This window comes from Trichosurus vulpecula, chromosome 2 (assembly GCF_011100635.1).
Source record: "Trichosurus vulpecula isolate mTriVul1 chromosome 2, mTriVul1.pri, whole genome shotgun sequence".
Taxonomy (NCBI): domain Eukaryota; kingdom Metazoa; phylum Chordata; class Mammalia; order Diprotodontia; family Phalangeridae; genus Trichosurus; species Trichosurus vulpecula.
The window spans coordinates 432414148-432430284 of NC_050574.1; the positions used below are offsets into that span (position 1 = coordinate 432414148).

The window sequence follows — 16137 nt, forward strand, 5'->3', positions numbered from 1 at the left end:
GTAGGGCAAGATAAATTTCTATGCCCCATTGCCTGTGTAACTTATTTTCTAGTTGCATGCAAAAACTTTTTTTTTTTGTTTTTGAACATCTGTTCCCTCCTCAGGTCAAATCTGATGAGAGCAAGATTTGCTCATTCCCCCTCACCTGACTTCTCTTCTCTTCCTACAGAACTGCTTTTTCTTGACACTTTTATGCGAGATAATTAATCTCATTCTATCTCTCCCTATCTCCCTCTCTCAATATATTCCTCTCTCATCCTTTAATTTGATTTTATTTCTTTTAGATATCTTCCCTTCATCTTCAACTCACCCTGTGCCTGCTCTCTCTCTCTCTCTCTCTCTCTCTCTCTCTCTCTCTCTCTCTCCATATATACACACACATACATATACACTCACATATACATATATATACATAAACATCTATTTTATATAAATATATATATATATATATATATATATACACACATATGCATATTCCCTTCAGCTACCCTAATACTGAGGTCTCATGAATCATACTCATCATCTTTCCATGTAGGAATGTAAACAAAACAGTTCAACTTTAGTAAGTCCCTTGCAATTTCTTTTTCTTGATTACCTTTTCATGCTTCTCTTGATTCTTGTGTTTGAAAGTCAAATTTTCTATTCAGCTCTGGTCTTTTCACTGAGAAAGCCTGAAAGTCTTCTATTTTATTGAAAGTCAATATTTTGCCTTGGAGCATGATACTCACTTTTGCTGGGTAGGTGATTCTTGCTTTTAATCCTAGCTCCATTGACCTGCGGAATATCATATTCCAAGCCCTTCAATCTCTTAATGTAGAAGCTGCTAGATCTTTGGTTATTCTGATTATGTTTCCACAATACCCAAATTGTTTCTTTCTGGATGCTTGCAATACTTTCTCCTTGATCTGGGAGCTCTGGAATTTGGTGACAATATTCCTAGAAGTTTTCTTTTTGGGATCTATTTGAGGAGGCGATTGATGGATTCTTTCAATTTCTATTTTGCCCTGTGGCTCTAGAATATCAGGGCAGTTCTCCTTGATAATTTCTTGAAAGATGATATCTAGGCTCTTTTTTTGATCATGGCTTTCAGGTAGTCCAACAATTTTTAAATTATCTGTCCTGGATCTATTTTCCAGGTCAGTGGTTTTTCCAATGAGATATTTCACATTGTCTTCCATTTTTTCATTCCTTTGGTTCTGTTTTATAATATCTTGATTTCTCATCAAGTCACTAGCTTCCACTTGCTCCAATCCCATTTTTAAGGTAGTATTTTCTTCAGTGATCTTTTGGACCTCCTTTTCCATTTGGCTAATTCTGCCTTTCAAGGCATTCTTCTCCTCATTGGGTTTTTGGAACTCTTTTACCATTTGAGTTAGTCTATGTTTTAAGGTGTTGTTTTCTTCAGTATATTTTTCAGATTTTTTTTGGGTCTCCTTTAGTAAGTCATTGACTTGTTTTTCATGGTTTTCTCGTATCCTTCTCATTTCTCTTCCCAATTTTTCCTCTACTTCTCTCACTTGCTTTTCCAAATCCTTTTTGAGCTCTTCCATGGCCTGAGACCAGTTCATATATTTCTTGGAGGCTTTTGTTGTAGGCTCTTTGACTTTGTTGACTTCTTTAGGCTGTATGTTTTGGTCTTCTTTGTCACCAAAGAACGATTCCAAAGTCTGAGACTGAATCTGGGTGCGTTTTCGCTGCCTGGCCATGTTCCCAGCCAGCTAACTTGACCCTTGAGTTTTTCAGCAGGGTATGACTGCTTGTAGAGTTAAGAGAACTATGTTCCAAGCTTGGGGGAATGCGTCAGCTCTGCCACACCAGCACTGCTCCTTCCCCAAGAACCCCGAACCCGGCCTGGACTTAGATTTTCAGCAGGCTCTTTACTTCTGCTCTGATCCGCCACTTAATTCCTCTCACCAGGTGGGCCTGCGGCCGGAAGTAACTGCAGCTGTACTTTTGTAGCTGCCCCACCTCCGCTGCCCCCAGGGTGGTAGCCAAACCGTGAACTCCTTCCACTCCCACACCTTTTTCCACTAACCTTCTCTGTTGTCTTTGGTGTTTGTGGGTTGAGAAGTCTGGTAACTGCTGCAGCTCACTGATTCAGGGTGCTAGGGCACTCTCCGCCCGGCTCCTGGTCTGGTAGGTCTGCACTGCCCACGCTGGGCTCTGCTCCGCTGGGCTCTGCTCTGCTCCGCTCCCAACTCTGTGCAGAATAGACCTCACCCAGAGACCATCCAGGCTGTCCTGGGCTGGAGCCCTGCTTCCCTCTGCTATTTTGTGGGTTCTGCAGTTCTAGAATTGGTTCAGAGTCATTTTTTTTATAGGTTTTTGGAGGGACTCGGCAGGGAGCTCATGCTAGTTCCTGCTTTCCAGACGCCATCTTGGCTCCCCAGCCCTAGTTTTCATTTGAAGTAGAATTAAATATTCATTTGTGTGGTTACTTAAATCAAAAGTAGCTGCTGTATATCAGTACAGCAACATTCAATGTTCCTCTTTTTTATTTATTTTTTTTTTGTTTTTTTTTTGTTTTTTTTTTTCTACTGTTCAAAGGTTGCACCTTCTAGCTCTTCAAATTCCTTGGCTTTGTTGATGACTGAATGTTCCTTCTCTTTTATAAGGGATCGATTCTTATCTTGTTTGCAGTGCCAACAATCTACTTTAATCTACTTTACAGCCACATATCAGAACAAAATCATGTTCTGTTGAACAAAATGAGGCTGTTCCTCTAGTAAGTCCCCTTTTATCCTTGCAACTTTTAAACATCATCTTAAGATAGTTCTTGCTGCTGCCCTGTTAAGTGGCACATCTGGTTCTCATTATTCAGTATTCCTTATGTATTCAGAATATCTTTCATTTATTTAACTTTTATATTTGCTACCTACAGGGTGCTGTCAAGCATGACAGATGCCATACTGGCTCGTGTGTATAAACACTCTGATCTGGACCACTTGGCCAAAGAAGCCTCAGTACCAATAGTTAACGGGTTGTCAGAGATGTACCATCCTATCCAAATTCTGGCTGATTACCTCACTCTCCAGGTATGCTCCTTCTTAAAATATTTCTTTTTGTAGTCTTCAAATGAATTGTTCCTCAGTCACTTGAAATAAAATATACAGGATTAAAAAGGAAACAAATTATGCTGAAATATATTTATAAAAAAATTAAGCAAAGTAAAACAAAACAAACCCAAGTTCATGGATTCCAGGTCAAGAACCCTTGCCCTAGTATGAAAAGAACCTCTGTGGTGGCTTTCAGCACCCTCCCTTGAGACACAATCCCCCTAAAAAGATGATTCAAATACCAGCAAACAATTGCTTTGTATTAGTGGCAGTGTGGAAAAAAATCTTTGATTTTACTAATGAGGATCTAAAAATATTTGACTGCTTGGGTTGAATACAAGCATGATACAAAGCTAGATCTGGGAGGAGGGTTTGAGTCCTGGCCCTGCTACATACTACTTCTGTGACCTTAGGGAAAACACTTAACTTGAATTTCCTCATTTGTAAAATGGTTGGATATGATGACTTTCAACATCCTTTATAGCTCTAAATCTGTAGTCCTTGAACAGGTGTTAGTGTTAATATGGGCATTCTACTCAATCTGATGCCATGCTTGGAAGGAAACTTAGATAAGATTGTCAGTCCTTTTGTGAAATGTTTATCTTCCAAGCAAGTTGAAATGACTCTAGAATGGTGCAATTAACATACCTTAAGGGGGTGGCCCATCTCCCTGAATCTTAAAATCCATCTAATTCATAGCAGCCACTTGTTTCTAGACATGTAACAGCTGGAAAAATCCTGAAATACTTCTCTGATTACTCTAGGGCTGCTAAGATGACTTCCAAGTAGAATGAACCAAAAGTTCCCCTTGTAGGATTCATTTAGCCAACCAACGAAGAGAGGAAAAACTCTAGGCCCATATGCAGTATACCTGAAGTGTGCCTCGGGCTTTCTCCTGTCTCCGTTTCTGTCATTTCCACTGCTGCCGAGGTGCCCCTAGCTTCCATTATGGTGTACTGCCAAGGCCTTCCCTGGACCTACCATCGCAGAATTTTCTTTTCTTTTTTTTTTTTTTTTTTTTGGAGGGAGGAAGGCAGAGCAATTGGGGTTAAGTGACTTGCCCAAGGTCCACAGCTAGTAAGTGTGTCAAGTGTGTGAGGCCAGATTTGAGCTCGGGTGAATCCGATGAACCAGCCAATGGTAATATATTAATGGCTGATTATGAAGGAGCACATCACCTTCCCTTGGGCTATTTGTACTTTAACAACATTTCTGAAAACACAAGGGCTTAATGGAAAGACGGGCAGTTCCAGTGCTAAAATTACAGGCATTAATTGTAAGCTGCTGAGTATATAATTTCAAGCAAGGGATCACTGAAGGTGGTGCAGTGGATAGAGTGCTGGGTTTGCAGTTGGGAAGACCTGAGTTCAAATGTGGTCTCAGATACTTACTAGCTGTGTGACCTTGGGCAAGTCACTTAACTTCTGCTGGCTTCTGTTTTCTTAATTGTAACATGGGGATAATAACAGCACCTAGCTTTCAGGGTTGTTGTGAAGATCAAATGAGATAATATTTGTCAAGTGTTTAGCACACTGCCTGGCACAAGTAAGCACTATATAAATGTTAAAAAAACTAGGGGCAGCTAGGTGGTGCAGTGAGTAGAGCACCAGCACCGGAGTCAGGAGGACCTGAGTTCAAATCCAGCCTCAGACACTTGACACACTTACTAGCTGTGTGACCTTGGGCAAGTCACTTAACCCCAATTGCCCTCTCTTTCCCCCCTCCAAAAAAAAATAAAAAAAATTATACCACACGGGTGGTTAGCCATATATGTATAAGGTCAATAAGCAGATATACCTGTCATCAAACTTGGGTCATGCTCTTCTGTTAAGACTTGAATAAATTGCGCTTATTTTTGAGAGACAAAAATAGTAGAAGTTTATATGCTGTGTAACTAGCAAGGCTCTCTGCTTGAACTTCTTACTAACATGAATAGAAGTGATGATGGGGCATGTAAAAGTATTGGGAAAAGATACTACTCTTTCTCCTTTTTCCAGTGTCCCTGGACAGCCAAGCGATCCATCGTCTTTGGGCCAGCCAATAATGGCTGACAACAGCTGACTCTGCTGTTGATCAACAGAAGTGTGTGCTATTATTTAGGAATTATTGTTTAGGAGAAATAAATGATGCTCAGTTAAAGCTAAGGGGATTTAGAAGAATTGAGTCTCTTCTCTTTTTAAAATTGATTTTAATGATAGTTTTTGTTTTTACATCACCTAGATTTCCCCCTTTACTCCCTAATCCTCTCCCTTCCAAAGAGCAATACTTTATAACAGATAACTTTTTTAAAAAGAAGAGAAAAAAATTCAACAAAACCAACACACACACACACACACACACACACACACACACAAATCTGGCATTATAAGCAGTGTTTCACACTTGTTGATTCCCCCACCGATGCAAAGGAGAGAGGAGGTGCCCTGTTGTATCTTCTCTCTGGAGATAAGCTTGTTTCTTTGTAATTTTGTAACACTTTTAAAAAATTATTATTGTTCTATGGGTGCTGTTGTTTCCAATTTCATTGTTGTAGTCATTTTGTATATCTTCTTGGTTCCACTTACTTCACTTTGCATCAGTTCTTATAAGTCCATGCTTCTCTGTAGTCATCATTTCTTACAGCACAATAATTATTACATTACATTCATGTACCACAATTTGTTTAGCAGGTAGGTGGTGCCATAGTGCATAGAGCGTCAGGCCTAAAGTTGGGAAGACTCATTTCTCTGAGTTCAAATCTGGCCTCAGATACTCACTAGCTGTGTGACCCTGGGCAAGTCACTTAATCCTGTTTGCCTCAGTTTCTTCCTCTGTAAAATGAGCTGGAGAAGGAATGACAAAGCACTCCAGTATCTTTGCCAAGAAAACATCAAATGGGTTCACAAAGAGTCAGACATGACTGAAATGACTGATCATCAACACTTTGGTTCCAGTTCTTTGCTATCACAAAAAGTGCTCCTAGAAATATCTTGATGCACGTGGAAACTTTCTTTTTGTCAATGACATCCTTGGAATATATGCCTGCCAGTAGAATCTCTGGGTCCAAGGATATGGATGCAGGGATTTCTAGATGGCACCTGAGAGTCCCCTAGAAGCCACAATGTGGCTAACATCCTATCTCATAAAATCAATCAAAATAGTATGAAAAAACAAGTGTGAGGTTTGAGATGGGGAAAAAAATACACAATCCTCTTATTGCTGTCAGGAAATAGGGTTATTACTGTAAAAAAGAGAGGTTATTTATCCATATCTAATTGAACCATGATGGATTGTGCTTTGATGCCACGAATCTCCAGGGTGCGAAGGAGCACATTAAGTCATAATCTGGAGTGGAAAAGAACTTGTGAAAAGTTCAGACTGTGGAAGTAGTTTAAATGGTGACTCCTTTTCCACCAGGAATAGTGAAATAATAATTTTGTGATGTAAGTTTTCTTCTTAATCTAAGATATGGAGGTGACCCTGGTTTTCAGAGACTATCAATAGCTGTCTTTCCAAGCCAGAAATACTTCCAACATTGACCTGGTAACAGACTATATGTTGTACTTCTGCTGTCTTATCTTAACTAAATTCAGAAAGGCTCACTGATAGGTTGTCTGCAAAGTGATAAGTCATCAGTCATGGCAACCCATGAAACCTTTAACTAAGGCATAGAAAGACTGTACTCTGAAGTGGTAGAGTGAATGGCTATATCATGGATTTCTAAAATTTGAAATGACATTTTAGAGTATAGGTATCGATATGGATGTGGACAGTATCTAGTACCAAGTGGCTAAGATCCAAGCTGGAAATGTTTCTTCTATTTTCGGGGGGAGTGGGTGAAGGAAGAGAAGGAAACCCAGCATTTCCAATTGATGGGTTTCCCTTTGTCTCCTCCCAGCCATAGTCTGTTACTCACATCACTTGTTTTACAGGAACATTATGGTTATCTGAAAGGCCTCACCCTCAGCTGGATCGGTGATGGGAACAATATCCTTCATTCCATCATGATGAGTGCTGCTAAATTTGGAATGAATCTGCAGGTGGCTACACCTAAGGTAGGAAAAGATGTCTGCTAATGGGAGGGAAGGAAAATTTATTTTCCTAAAACAACATTGGGGCAGCTAGGAGGCTCAGTAGATAGAGCACTGGACCTGGAGTCAGGAAGACCTGAGTTCAAATCTGCCCCCAGACACTAGCTGATGCCTCAGTTTCTGCAACAGTAAAACGGTGATATAAATAGCATATAATAGGATATAAATAACTTAAGTATCATTTAAGTCATTTAAATTCTGCAAGCCTTGCATGAAGAGGCTGAGCAAATAATCTCTATGGTTTCATCTAGCTTCCAAATCATGCAGTCTTATGATTCAAAACTGTGTTGGAAATAAAAACATAATTACAACAACATACAGTTGAATAATAATCTATATAGCACTTTAAGTCTTGCAAAAAAGGACATTCTTTACGTCTCTGTAAACTTGGTAGTGTCCAAAATTTTATTATCCTTCATTTGTGGATGAAAAAACTGAGTCTCTATGCAATTCTAAGAGGCTTGCACAATGATCGCATTAACAGTGGCTGAGGTAGAATTTAAATTCCAGTTTTCTGACTATACTTCAGCTCTCTACCCACAATAGAAGCAGTTAAGTGGTGTACTAGATAGAGCCTGGAGTCAGGAAGAGCTGAGTTCAAATTTATCCTCAGACACTTACTCACTGATGCTTCAGTTTCTGCATCAGTAAAATTGGGATATAAATAGCACCTATCTCCCAGGGTTATTTTGAAGATCAAATGAGATATTTGTAAAACTCTTTGCAAATCTTAAGGCATTGTACAAATTTTCGCTGTTATGACTACACCAACCTGCCTGTGACCAATAGGCTTGATGGGTGACCCATTAAATTAGTTTATAAATGGTGTGTGTGTGTGTGTGTGTGTGTGTGTGTATGTGTATGTGTGTGTGTGAGTGAGAGAGAGAGAGAGAGATGGATAGGAACTATAAATGGACTACATGAGCTTCAGGGCACCAACAAAGATAATGGTAAGACAAGTAAGACATAAAACGGAGGCAAATAGATGGCATCATTTTATGCGATGAAAAGATGGCTAGGTTTGGAATCAGTTGGCCTGGTTGTGAATTATCCCTCCCCCCGCCCCCAAACTCTTTCCTCTTCCTAACTTCTCTAGTACTGATGGGAGTACCACTAACCTCCTAGTCACCCAGCCCTGCAATCTAGGTATCATCCTTGATTTCTCCCTCTCTCACCCCATATACAATAAGGTCTCTCATTTCCACTTTTGTAATGTGTCTCGTATGTGTTCCCTTCTCTCCTGATCCTGCCACTACACTGGTTCAAGTCTTCATCAGCTCACCCCCTCCTCTTCTCAGCTACTGATGTGATCTTCCTAAAGTGCAAGTCTGATCACATCACACACACCGCCCTCCCTTCCCCCTTCCCCATACACATTCAATAAACTGGCTCTCTGTTACCTCCAGGTATCAAATATCAAACAGATGCCTGGGTGTGAATTATTTCTCCCCCTCAAATGCTCCCCATTTCCTGACTTCTCTATTACTGTTGGGGGTACCACTAACTTCCTAGTCACCCAGCCCCACAACATGGGTATCATCATTGATATCAAATATGAAATCTCTTGGCTTTCAAAGCCCTGCATAACCTGGGCCCCTTCCTTCTTTCCAGTCTTCTTACATGTTATTCCCCTCCTCCCCACCCCCACTGACGTAAATCTTCCATCCAGTGACCCCTCCTTCTGTTTCTTGCACACGACACTCCATTTGATATATGAGATATAGTTCATCTATATGACTCCAAATGTTTTCACTGTCTGTCCCTGATGCCTGGAATGCTCTTCATCTTTGCCGCCTGGCTTCCCTGGCTTCTTTCAATTCCACCCTCTGCAAGAATTCTTTTCTAGGTCTCCTTAATATTAGCTTCTCCACCACCACCACCACCACCACCACCACCACCACCACCACCCTTTTTATTCCCAATTTATCTTGTATGTAACGTGTATGTAATAAGTTGTTTGTACTTCAGTTATCTCCACCATAAGACTGTGAGCTCCTTCAGAGACTGTTTTTTTCTTTTTTCTGGCTGGGGGGAAGGGGATTCTTTATTTTTTGTTTTTTTGCTTTTTGCTTTTTTTGTATCCCCAGCGCTTATCACATGAGGTTCTTCATAAATGCAGAATTGACCTCCACCTTCTAGAATTTTGAGCTTCCTTCAAGGGTTTTAGATTAGGTACCACCTCCTAGCCCATATCTTTTCTTTTATGTCCCTGAAGAGAATGTAAGCTCCTTAGAAACAAGGACTAGTTTTCATTTTTTTTTCTTTGGGTCCTTGCAGAATTCTTTTCACATAGTACATACCTAAGAAATGCTTATTGAGTTGAAAATGAAAAAAAAAGAGTTTAAAAGTAACAAAGTACAGCCATTTCCCCCACTAGCACTGCTGTCTACACTAGATACATGAATGGATTCCCTGCCAAGCTACATAAATTAGCCCTCACATAGCTAAAACCTTTGCACAGCCTACTGTGTTATAAAAAAAAAAAAGTTAAAAAAAGTCCCCACTGTTCTACGGAGAATAGAAACTCATCATTCTTTCTTGAGTTCCAGACATTCAGTCACACATGACAGGCAATGTGAAGTGTAAGTAATGTTGTACGACAGTTGGAATCGTGCAAAGATAAAAACGAGTTTCTGTGTCTCATCCTCTACTTTCCTCTCTCACTATTATCCCTGCACTCACTGGGCCAGCACAGTAATGACAACTTGTTTAGTCGTTTCAGTTACATCTGATTCTTCATGAGCCCTTTTGGGGTTCTCTTGGCAAAGATACTGGAGTGGTTTGCTATTTCCTTCATTTTACAGATAAGGAAACTGAGGCAACCAGGGTTGAGTGACTTGCCCAGGGTCACACAGCTTGTAAGTGTGTGAGACCAGATTTGAACTCAGGTCTTCCTGACTCCAGGCCTACCCCTCTATCCAGACAAAAAGAGAAATGCAACTGTTGGAAGCTTCACATTTGGGAAATATCTAGCTGATGCTCCCTGTCCTAACAACATAAACTTAGCTAAATGGAAGAATCTGGATTTGAAAAGGTTTGTGAGGGAAGCGGGGGCAAGGAGAGAATAGAGGTAAAGATAATGCCCACATTCAACATGAAGGAAAAAAGAAAACTCATTTAAAAGTCCTTGGAATCCTACTGCTTAAGTGCAAGATTTGCTATTAGGTTTGTTTTTATTGACAAAATATACATATATAACATTTATTCTCATGGATAAAATTTATGAAATACTTTATTTGGAAAAATTAGAGTTTAAACATTTTATTGAGTGTCAAAGGTCTTTCATTACTACTGAAAGAAAAAAAGTCCAATATTACAAATAATTACAGCACTGTTTTGAGGCAGAAACTCATTTAAATGATAAAGAGCATTAAAAACTAGCTAAATCTTTGGCCAGGAATTTTGGTTGTTGTTGTGGTTGCTATGTTCGGGTTTGTTTGTTTTTTTTAATCCCCTAGGAATTCAAATAGTGCTGGAATGGCTCCATAAATTTGAAAGGCAGCATTTATTAGCAGTTCTGCTTTCTTTAAAGATAAAGCCAGAAGATTTATTGCCTCACCAAATACTGAAAGGCCTCTCTGGCCATAGTTAATCTGCCTCCCTGCATCACTCTGACTTAGCATAGCTTACACTGAAAAGCAAAGCAACTTAAAAAATCAGTTAGGGGACGGTGAGGGAGCCTCAAAGCCAGCAAGACTCGAGTTCAAATTCTGCCTCCAGTTCATCCTAGTTGGGTGTCATTCGGTTATTTTCATATGTGTCTGGCTATTCATGACCCCATTTGAAGGTTTCTTGGCAAAGATGTTGGAGTGGTTTGCCATTTCCTCCCCCAGCTGATTTTATAGATGAGGAAACTGAACCAAACAGGGTTAAATGACTTGCCCAGGGTCACATGGCTGGTAAGCGTCTGAGACCAGATTTGAACTCAGGAAGAGGAGTATTCCTGACTCCATGTCCAACACTGTATCCACTTCAGCACCTAGCTGACCGTTACTGGCTGGGTGACCCATGACAAATCATTTACCCTCCACTTGCCTCAGTTTCTTCATCTTTAAAATGGAGACAACCATAGCACCAACCTCTCAAGGTTGTGAGGCTCAGTTAAGATAATATTTGTGAAGTCCTTTGCAGATGTTTAAGTCTATGTAATTGCTTCCTATTATTATAATTTATGTAATATATAATAATTATATAACAATTATTATTATTACCCTTACAATGTTCTAGACTCTAAGATCTCTAAGATCACAAATTGCCAGGAACGTGCTAATCTATATTGATAGGGGGGAGTATCCTCTCCTCAGAGTTCCCTATCTCAATGAAATCACAGGTCCAGTCCCCATCCTATCATTTCTAAAACGTTGCCCTAACCTACGGTTGATAGCAATTTTTATATTATTGTAAATATGGAAAAGTTTGACTGACATGAGCTTGATTATCAGTCTTTATCTGGTACCTTCATCTGCATACAAGGGTCAGTAAAGACTTCAGCTTTCTAAGACAAAGTATGAGAACTTCTATTTTCAATTGTGCTCTGAACTACCCTGTGTTGGATGGTTTTCTCATTTTCAAACCTCTTCAGCTGTTCTTGGAACACTTATTGATTCTTGTCTTGGGATGATCAGTCAGTCAATAAGCATTTTATTAAGTGCCTACTCTGTGCCAGGCACTGCACTATGCCCTAGAAATATTAAGAATGGCAAAAGACAGTCCCTGCTTTTGAGGGGCTCAGAGTCCAATAGGGGAGATGACACATAAACAAGTATGAAAAACTATATTCAGGATAAATTGGAGATAATCAACAGAAGAAAGGCACTGGTGTGTAGAGGGTGAGAGTTTATCTGTAACTTGAAGGAAGCCAGGGAAGACAGGAGGTTGAGATAGGATTCCAGGCATGGGAGTTAGCAAATGAAAATGGCCAGAATCAGGACATGGAGCATTTTATGCAAAGAACAGTGATGAGGCCAGTGTCCCTGAATGGAAGAGCATGAGGGGATACAGAGAGGTGTGGGAGAAGAGCCAGATGTAAGAAGACTGAAAAGGTCAGTCTGTCAATCAACATTTATTAAATACCTGCTATGGGCCAGGCACTGTGCTAAGTGATGGCAATAGGAGAAAAACAAAAGGCAAAGACAATCCCTGCTCTCAAAGAGCTCAAAATTTAATGGGCCAGAAGAGTCTAGGTTGCAAAAAACTGTGATTGCCAAAGAGAGAGTTTTATATTTGATTTTGGAAGTGATAGGGAACCTTTGAAGCTTTATTGTGGGGGTGAAGAGGGGTTTGGGATGGGTAAGGAGTGTTGAGATTAGACCTAAACTTTAGGAAGATTACTTAGGCCCTTGAGTGGAAGACTGACTAGAATGAGGAATAGTCTTGAGGCAGAGAGACCAATAGTCCAGGTGTGAGGCACAAGGCTAAGTGGCACAGTAGAAGACTTCTCTTCCTGAGTTCAAATCTGGCCTCAGACACTTGCTAGCTGTATGTCCCTGGGCAAATCACTTAGCTGTTTGTCTCAGTTTCCTCATCTGTAAAATGAGCTGGAGAGGAAATGGCAAACCACCCCAGTATCTTTGCCAAGAAAACTCTCAATTGGATCACAAAGAGTTGGACATGATTAAACAACAATGAGGTGGTGACAGCCTTCATTAGAGTGATGGTAGCATCATTGGACCTCATTCCACTTCTTAACCTCTAGGAAGCTTTTTAATTCTACCCCCTTCAAAATAGTCATTTATTGCTTTGTGCCTACACTTCCCAATTGCCATTATCACCTTTGTTACTAAACAAAAATAAGCAAATTTATTTTGAAACATAGCCTAGAATCAGACTGGAGAATTAAGCAAACGTCTCAACTTGTGGCGGTTTTAAGAAGGGAAAAAATTAGCACAAGCTAGTAAGAAAAAGCAAAGTGTTTTGTCTTAGCAATCTAGGTGGCAAAATTATTAAGAGGATGTAGGAGAACCAGCTCATTTTTAAAATAATTTAGAAGCAACATCAAGGTTAGAAAATCTAAAACTTCTATATTAGAAATGGCCAGATTACTTGGATTTATCTTAAAGTGATCGAGTGTTTTATTGAATTGGGTATCTTACCCCACAGGAAAGGAGGAAGAAGATAAAAAAGGGGGGACGACAGAAGGAAGGGCAGACAGGGGGAGGAGGTAATCAAAAACAAACACTTTTGAAAAGGGACAGGGTAAAGGGAGAAAATTCAATAAAGGGGGATAGGTTAGGAAAGAGCAAAACATAGTTAATCTTTCACAACATGAGTATTGTGGAAGGGTTTTACATAATGCTACACATGTGGCTTGTGTTGAATTGCTTGCCTTCTTAGAGAGGGTGGGCAGGGAGGGAAAAGGGGAGAGAATTTGGAACTCAACATTTTAAAAACAGATGTTCAAAAACAAAAAAAAAGTTTTTGCATGCAACTAGGAAATAAGATACACAGGCAATGAGGTGTAGAAATTTATCTTGCCCTATAAGAGAAGAAGGGAAAAGGAGATGGGAGGGGAGTGAGGTGACAGAAGGGAGGGCTGACTGGGGAATGGGGCAACCAGAATATATGCCATCTTGGAGTGGGCGGGAGGGTAGAAATAGGGAGAAAATTTGTAATTCGAATTCTTGTGAAAATCAATGCTGAAAACTAAATATATTAAATAAATTAAATAAAATTTTAAAAAATGAAAAACTAAAAAAAAAATAAAGTCATCAAGTGTTTTAATAATCATTTGTAGTTGTTGTTCACATACTGGAATGGTTTACCACTTCCTTCTCCAGCTCATTTTACAGATGAGGTCCTTAGAGAAACAGGCTTAAGTAACTTGCCCAGAATCACATACAGCTAGTACGTGTCTGAGGTTGGATTTGAACTCAGGTCTTCCTGATTGCCAGACCCAGTGTTCTATCCATAGCTCCACCTAGCTGCCCCTTAATAATCATAAACTACAAAAAAATGTGGCAATTTATAGCATCAAATGCACAGTTCACACTTCTTTCCTATAAAGAGTTTATTCCATTTCATTCTATTGGAGAGGACTGGACCATTAAGTTTACTCACCCTGTTCGAAAGAATCATGTAATATGTCATTTGTGAGGGGGTAATCTTCTTTGCTGCATAATTTGTTTTAATCCTAACTCCAATGAAAGATGAGTCCCTAGGAAACCCATATGTGTCACACACACACACAAACACAGATACAAATTAACAATTCAATCTGTTTTTTGACAGGGTTATGAACCAGATCCTGGTATCACCAAACTAGCAGAGCAATATGCTAAAGAGGTATGATGGTCTCACATATCTATATCTACATCTACATCCATATTTATATCTATATCTGAATCTGTATCTGTATCTGTATCTATATCTATACCTGTATCTGTATCTATATCTGTATCTGTTTCTACATCTATGTCTGTATCTGTATTTATATCTATTTCTATATCTGTATCTGTATCTATATCTGTATCTGTATCTCTATCTCTATCTATCTATATCTCTATATAGATATCTCTATCTATCTATCCATCTATCTTGTCTTCATATTTCAAGGGCCATTAATCTGCTCATTCATTTTGCTAGCATGGTACCAAGTTATCCCTGACTTTTGATCCAATGGAAGCGGCCCAAGGGAGCAACGTCTTAATTACAGACACATGGATAAGCATGGGACAAGAGGAAGAGAAGAACAAGAGGTTACAAGACTTTCGAGGTTACCAGATAACAATGAAGGTACGAATCGATGTTTTTCTATAGGTTCATTAATTCCATTTATAAAGGCAAGAACCATAAAATTACTCCTTCACTTTGAGATCAGGGTGTCTTTCTCCTCTCCATGAATAACTCTTTGTCCTCTCTCAGTTTAGTTGTGCCCTTTGCAAAGAGATTTTTGTATGGATGTAGCAAAGCTGGGGCCCAGGCAGTAGAGAGAATTTTCACAATTATTTAAAAAAAAGTGTCATTATAAGGCATTAGGAGACTGAAAAAAATACATCAGTGACATTTTTTGAGCCACATAATTTCTCGTAATTTTTCTTTCATTATAGTCTTATTCTGTATTATGTCTACTTTCTTAAGTCCCTTGAAGATCAGAATGGATTATTCCAGGATCATGTTAGGAACTATAATACCTTCAGTTGCACTCCTGATCTGATCTTGGGGTATTTCCTAAATACCTTGAAGGAAATCCAGTGCCAAATTTGGTGAAGCGATCTCCCTAGAAGGAATCAACATGGGATCTTAGATTTAGCCCTGAGCTAGACCTCAGATGTTATCTAGTACAATCTCCTCCTTTTATGGACAAGGAAACTGGGATCCTTAAAAGTTAAATAACTTGTTCAAGGTCACACAGGTAGTTAAATAGGCAAAGCTGGGGCTTAAAATCAAAAGATTATACACCCAGAGCTGGGGGTTCATTTTATGTTAATATTTTATTTGCCCCCCAATTACATGTAAAAACAATTTTAACATTCTTTTTCTTCAGATTTTGAGCTCCAAATTCTTTCACTCCCTCATTTTTTTCCCTCCTTCCCCCATTGAGAAGGCAAGCAATTTGATATAGGCTATACATGTGCAGTCATGCAAAACATATTTCCCTGTAAGGCATGTTGTAAAAGAAAACACAGACAAAAACAACAAGAAAAGTAAAGTAAAGAAAAAGTATGCTTCAGTCTGTATTCAGACTCCATCAGGTCTTTCTCTGGAGGTGGATGACAGTTTTCATCATGAGTCCTTTGGAATTACCTTGAATCATTGTATTGTTGAGAGTAGCTAAACTATTCATAGTAGATCATCATACAGTGTTGCTGTTACTGTGTACAGTGTTCTCCTGGTTCTAGAGCTGGGAGTTCTTTACCTTTCTTTTGTGTCATGGACCCTTTTGTCAGACTAATGAAACTCCTTCTGAGAATAATAGTGTTTTTAAATATATAAAATAAAATATTTAGGATTACAAAGGAAACCAATTATTTTGAAATATAGATGTAATTGTTTTCCAATATTATAGTCCTAAA

At 39.3% G+C, this 16137-nt stretch overlaps 1 protein-coding gene across 2 annotated transcripts in view; it reads left to right on the forward strand.

Moving 5' to 3' along the window:
- The window catches only part of OTC (ornithine carbamoyltransferase), an 81253-nt gene that overhangs the window by 57042 nt on the left and 8074 nt on the right, over window positions 1–16137 (forward strand). For both annotated transcript variants that reach the window (XM_036744326.1, XM_036744327.1), the window contains 4 exons: window positions 2882–3035; window positions 6968–7090; window positions 14354–14407; window positions 14708–14857. In XM_036744326.1, the coding sequence (XP_036600221.1) occupies window positions 2882–3035; window positions 6968–7090; window positions 14354–14407; window positions 14708–14857 (481 nt within the window). The remainder of the gene's footprint in view (window positions 1–2881; window positions 3036–6967; window positions 7091–14353; window positions 14408–14707; window positions 14858–16137) is intronic.